At 43.4% G+C, this 6,043-nt stretch overlaps 1 protein-coding gene across 1 annotated transcript; it reads left to right on the top strand.

The window, feature by feature from the left end:
• The first annotated feature begins 5,126 nt into the window (after positions 1 to 5,126).
• On the top strand, positions 5,127 to 5,762 carry LOC149565186 (uncharacterized). Its single transcript, XM_089816280.1, has 2 exons — positions 5,127 to 5,432; positions 5,496 to 5,762. The coding sequence occupies exons 1-2, from the start codon at positions 5,127 to 5,129 to the stop codon at positions 5,760 to 5,762; spliced, it is 573 nt and encodes a 190-aa protein (XP_089672406.1).
• Positions 5,763 to 6,043: the final 281 nt, after the last annotated feature.

Below are 6,043 nucleotides of genomic sequence, written 5' to 3'. Positions count from 1 at the left end.
GCCCCCTTTTTGTGACTTGCTGGATTGCCAAGCCCAGGCTCAAGTTTAATGGGGGATCTAGGGGCCACCCCTTCCAAGCCTCCGGGAGAAGACTTGGTGATGGGGGAGTTTTTTTTGGGGATGCATGATAGTAGCAAGGGTACGAAGGATAACTTCCAATCAAAGGAAGGAGAGTCCTCTTCAAATGGAAAACTTCGACTTTAAGAAATTAATGGCTGTCTACAGAAAGCCGAGGTTCGTCCTATTCTGGTAGTTCAACCTAAACAGGTTTCAGAAGATGTTGAGTATTGGAATAAACATGCTCTTATATGTAAATTTTTGAGCCTTCGCCTTCCATTGTCGGTGTTGGATTCTTGGGCCCGTTGAGTGTAGAATCCAGAAGGAGATATGGAGATTCTGTTAGCAGCTAATAACTACTTTATGGTTATATTCTCCTGCATGTCGGATAAGAATAAGGTTTTTGAAGGCGGCCCTTATTTCTTTAACCAGGTGGGGCTATTCATTAAGCCTTGGCACATGGGCTTTAATTCTGCTGAGGAGATTCCCTCTCAGGTTCCGATTTGGGTCTGCCTGCCAAGACTTCCTTTGGAATTCTGGAGAGAGGATATTCTTCACCCAATTTCAATGCTTCTTGGAACACCTGTGGGATCTTCTACACAGATGCAAGATCGTAAGGTAATATCTTTTGCTCGTATTTGTGTTAAAGTTGATTTGAATAACCCATTGCCAGACTCTATGGAGATTTGTATGGGCTCTGTTTCTTGGATCTAGCAGTTGGATTATGAGACCCTCCCATTCAGATGCAAAATCTACCATGAGTATGGTCACCTACTATGCTAGTGTCCCAGATATAAGAACCCCTCCGCAGATGCTCAGACCCCCAATAGGGAGGACAACGGAAAGGCTAAAGCTTCTACTGGACCTGTTGATAGTGAGGGATTTACTCAGGTTAAACCTCACAATAAGGGAAAAGGAAAGAAAAGAGCCTGGATAGAAAGGAGGACGAAAGAAACCTTTAATAGGTTTGATGCTCTTGAAAACATGGACCAAGAGGCAAGTTTCCTAGTTGAGCTCTCCCCGGAAGCCATCATTCAGCTGGAGACTTGTGAAGGAGATATGCAGAGAGAGGGTTAGCTTCTTGATACAGGGGACCTACAGGGCAAGTAGTGGGATAATAATGGGCCTCCTCTTGTTCAGAATATGGGGCATCTTAGCGGAGCACAGGGCTCATAGGGACCGGTAGGGGTTCCCAATGAATCCCACAGGCCTAAAGGGGCATCTGATTCTATTAAGAGTAATAAGGCTTCTCTCACTTTAGGCATTCAATAGAAGTCTTTCAAAAAGGGGTCTTTAGATAAACCAATAAAAAGTGGTAAGAAGATTGATCAGGAGAAAGTGAAGCTAATGGGGGAAAATTTGGTGGAATCTGGGTCGGTACGCCCTATTGATTCTCATTTCTCTCAGCCTCATAAATGATTGTGCTATCATGGAATGTAAGGGGGTTGAATAACATCCCCAGACAAAAGGCTATTCGTAGATTAATTGAATCCTAGTCTCCTGATGTGGTTTTTATTCAGGAAACTAAGCTTTCTTTGGATGGTTTGGCTAAGTGTGCTGTGTATATTTGGCCCCGCTGCTCTTGGCAGGGGGTGGGGGCCCTGAAAAGTGCTAGAGGGGTGGCTTGCTTTTGGGATCCTAGGAAAGTCACCCCTTTATGGTGGTTCTCTAGTCGGTCATTCATTTCTTTAATAGCTACTAGTTTTGAGAATGGCGAAAGGTGCTTCTTATCCAATATTTATGCTCCTACAGACTTTGTAGGTAAAGTCCAATTATAGGCCCATATTAGATTCATTCAGTCTTTGGAACCTCTTCTTCCATGGATTATGGCGGGGGACTTCAATGCTGTTATTATCTTGGAGGAGAAAAGAGGTGGGCTAGCAAAGCTGGACCATTCTTCTAATCTGCTCAGAGATATGATTGGCTTATTATTCCTCATTGATGTGAAGCCTAATAATGGAGCCTTTATATGGAATAATCAGAGATATGGTGGTGAGGCGATCTCAAAGAGGCTTGATAGATTTCTGGTCTCTTTCTATTGAATGGACAACAGGTGGGTTACCAGTTCTGAAATTCTTGATTGGAGGGGATCGGATCACTGGCCTGTTAAACTTTCCATCATTTCATACAGGATTACTAAGAATACCTCTTTCAAATTCCAGTTGATGTGGTTACGCGACTCATCTTTACCTGATCTAATGGTTGACTGGTGGTATGAGGGGAAGCCAGATCATGGCACAGCAATGTATACTTTCAGCAAGAGGCTCCAACATGTGAAGTACAGGCTTAAGAGATGGAATAAACAGTGTTTCGGCTATCTTCAGGTTCAGAAGACTGTGGCTCAAACCAAACTCGATAGCATTACCCGACAGATTCGGGACCATGGGTTGAGCTCTGAGATGAGTGAAGCTGAGACTCTAGCCCTCAAAGAGCTAGAAGAATGGGAGCTTCGAGAGGAAATTTTTTGGAAGCAGAAATCTCGAATTGATTGGCTTCAGGAGGGGGATAGGAACATTACCTTCTTCCACAACTTAGTTAAGGCACAACGGCAAGGGAATTCTCTTCCCTCTCTTGTATCATCAGATGGAACTCAGATTTATTCTCGTGAAGCTATCTCTAGGGAAGCAGTCAAGTACTTCTCTGATATCTTTTCTAGGGGGGAGCCTGTAGGTGGGCATGAGGAGCGTGACATTTTGGCTTGCATTCCTCATCTTGTCTTTGCTGACATGAATGCAGCCCTACTAGCTCCTATCCTTCTTTTGGAACTAGAGAAAATTGTATTCAATATGAAGAAGGGTAAGGCCCCTAGTCCAGATGGGTTTCCAATTGAATTTTTCCAAGAATTTTGGGAGGTAATAAAGTATGATCTTCTAGATGTGGTCCAAGAATCACACAGGAATAAACAGATGTTGAAATCTTTGAACTCGACCTTCTTGGCCCTTATACCTAAGAAGGAAGGTGCTGATAGGTTGGATCAGTTCAGGCCCATAGCTTTGTGCAATGTGGTCTATAAGATCATCACCAAGCTGATTGCTGAGAGGCTCAAACCATTCCTTGGTCCTTTAATCTCAGCAAAACAGGGTGGCTTTGTGGATGGAAGACAAATCTTGGATGGAGTTTTGATAGCAATGGAGGCTATCCATTCTATGGCCAATTCTAAGGAGAAAGCTATGTTTATTAAACTCGACATGGCCAAGGCTTATGATCAGGTGAGTTGGGAGTTCTTACAAAAAATCCTTTTGAACTTTGGGTTTGCAGTGGAATGGGTTGAATGGGTTCTTAGCTGCTTGTCCTCTTCCTCCTTCTCTGTTCTCATTAATGGAGAATCTTCAGAGCTGTTTGGTGCCTCTCGAGGACTTAGGCAAGGCGATCCTTTATCTCCCTATTTATTCATTATCATGGCTGAGGGGCTTGGTAGATTTTTATCAACTCAGGTTCGGCAGGGGTTTATCCAAGGGTGGAGTTGGAGCAATAACCTTCCTTTGTATTTTCATCTTCAATTTGTGGATGACACTGGACTTCTGGGTAGGGCTAGTATCAGCGAGGCAGTTAACATTAGGGAAGCCCTAGATATTTATTTGAAAGCCTTAGGTCAGAAAATTAATGATGATAAGTCTTCTATCTTTTTCTTTAACACTCCAAGGCTTATTCAGAATAGGATTGCTGGAATTCTTAGGTTCCAAATTGGATCGCTCCCCCTGATGTATCTTGGGGTCCCTCTATCCTTGGGTGCTCAGTGGAAAGAGTATTGGCAGGGGATTTTGGATAAATTTAGAAGTAAGGTTAGTCATTGGACTTATAGATTGCTTTCTTTTGCTGGGAGATTGGTTCTACTTAAGACTGTGATGCAATCTCTACCCATTTATAGGTGTGGTGTCCTGATCCCTCCTAGTTTTGTGAGAGAGTTTGATGCTTTATCTCGGAAATTCCTTTGGTCTGGCAATCTTCTTTCCTTGAAGTGGAGTTTAGTCAAGTGGGAGACTGTGTGTAGACCAAAGCATGCAGGTGGCCTCGGGCTTTGTTCGATGGATCTTGTTGTCACTGCGTTGGCTGCCAAATTATACTGGCGTTGGTGTATCAGTCAAGATCAAGAGTGGGCCAAGATTATCACTCACAAGTACCTTCCCGATGCAGGTTGCTCTGAGGTGCCACGGCTTCCTTTGGTAGGTAAAGGCTCCTGTATTTGGAATACTCTCAAGAGGGGAGCACAAATTGTTAAGGAGGGGCTCTTCTGGATTTGTAACAGAGGCTTGGAAACTTTGTTTTGGCAGGACTCTTGGGATGGACATCCTCCTATTCTTTCTAGTTTTCCCCAGCTCATTCCCCTCTCCCAAAGCTTTTCTAGTGTTGGGTAGAGCAAGGTGGAGCAGTTTAAGATGATTAAGCACCTGGGTCAGGTTGAGATAACTTGCTGGAAGAATCCTCAGGAGTGGCCAATGGGTGGATCTGTTGAGGACCGGGCTCTCCTCTCTTGGGTTCTGGAGGGTAGGTTGTGTAGCTCTCTAAAGGGGAGGGACAAATTGGCTTGGAGTCCAAGTCCAAAAGGCAAATTTAAAGTGGCTCAAGGCTATGCTATTCTTGATAGGAACCTTCATGGGCAGGCTGAAGTGCATTGGTGGAAGAAAGTTTGGAGCAGCTTTTCGTGGCCCAAGTGTAACTTTTTCTTATGGGTGTTGGCTCAGAAGAAATGTCTTACTTGGGAGAACCTTTGCAAACGAGGCTTTCAGGGCCCCTCGATTTTCTTTCTCTGCAGGCATAACGAGGAGTGTGTCTCACACTTGTTTTTCCTCTGCCCCTTCTCAAGAGAGATATGGCACAGATGGTGGGAGGCTTGGGGTCATGGTTGCGTTCATGCTAATTCTCTTATCAAATTCTGGGAGAGCTTGGGAAGACCTCCTGTGAAGACTTCTTTCTTACAGGTGGCCTAGTGGGTTGGTCTAGTATTCATTCTCTAGAATCTTTGGCTGGAAAGGAATCGCAGGATTTTTTGTGATGCCAAATCTAGCAGCTCTCAACTGTGGAAGGTGATTCTTAATAGGATTTAGGAGACATTATATGCAAAGTGTGATATGTCTGTTAATATTGATCCTCGAGACCAAGTTATTGTGAAAAACTTGAACTTGAAAGATAGTAGGTGGGGAGGTAGTCCCAGCAACAGACTAAGACATGGGAAGCAGCGGGTGTGTCAAGATGGGAGGTGGTCCTCTCCCCTGACTGGGTTCTTGAAGATCAATATAGATGGGTCTTCTCGAGGGAATCCTGGGCATGCCGGTATTGGGGCTATTGGTAGAAGCGATGCTGGAGATGCAGTGTTTCTCCTCTCTATTTACAAGGGTATGCATTCTAATAACCTGATGGAGGCCCTTGCCATTAAGGTTGCTATTGAGCGAGGCTACACTTTAGGGTGGTGAAAATTCATATGTGAGTCTGATTCACAGATTGTGGTGGATATGTTGAATAATCAGAAGTTGGATAATGTTAGTTGGCAACTTGCTTCTTTAGCCAGACAAATTCTTTATCTTTGTAAGTCAGTGGACTCTATTTCCTTCCGTCATATTCCTCGTGAGTGGAACAGAGTGGCTGATTGTTTGGCTAAGTGGGCCTCAAAGAATGTGGGTGAGTGGAATATTAATGGTAGAGATGAGTTACCTGTTGAGTACTGTGAGATTATTGATCAGATGCTTCTAGAGGACATGAGTTTGTAGAGCTCCGTTGGGCCTTAGGCCTTTTCTTTGTTCTTGATCTTTGATTGAATAAATTTTTACCCCTCTTTTTTCCAAAAAAAAAGTGGAGATAACAACTAATAAATATCAAAACAAGAGTTAAAAGTTGAGGGAGATATTAAAAAAAAAAAAGCTAGTAAAGGATTTTTAATTTTCCCTGACAACTTTCCCGGCCAACTTGCAAATTTTTTTGTCAAAAAATTAATTTTCGGGAACAAAGTTCCCACAAATAGCCTATCGGCTAAAAAATATTATTATATAAT

Source organism: Cupressus sempervirens, chromosome 3 (assembly GCF_028749045.1).
Source record: "Cupressus sempervirens isolate cs-2001-9-10 chromosome 3, ASM2874904v1, whole genome shotgun sequence".
NCBI classification, from domain to species: Eukaryota; Viridiplantae; Streptophyta; class Pinopsida; order Cupressales; family Cupressaceae; genus Cupressus; species Cupressus sempervirens.
This window is presented reverse-complemented; position numbering and strand designations above follow the sequence as displayed.

Coding starts and splice junctions, on each gene's coding strand:
- LOC149565186 (XM_089816280.1), top strand. CDS start 5,127: ATGTCTGTTAATATTGATCCTCGAGACCAAGTTATTGTGAAAAACTTG. Junction 5,433..5,495: donor TGGAGGCCCTTGCCATTAAG/GTTGCTATTGAG, acceptor TCTGATTCACAG/ATTGTGGTGGATATGTTGAA.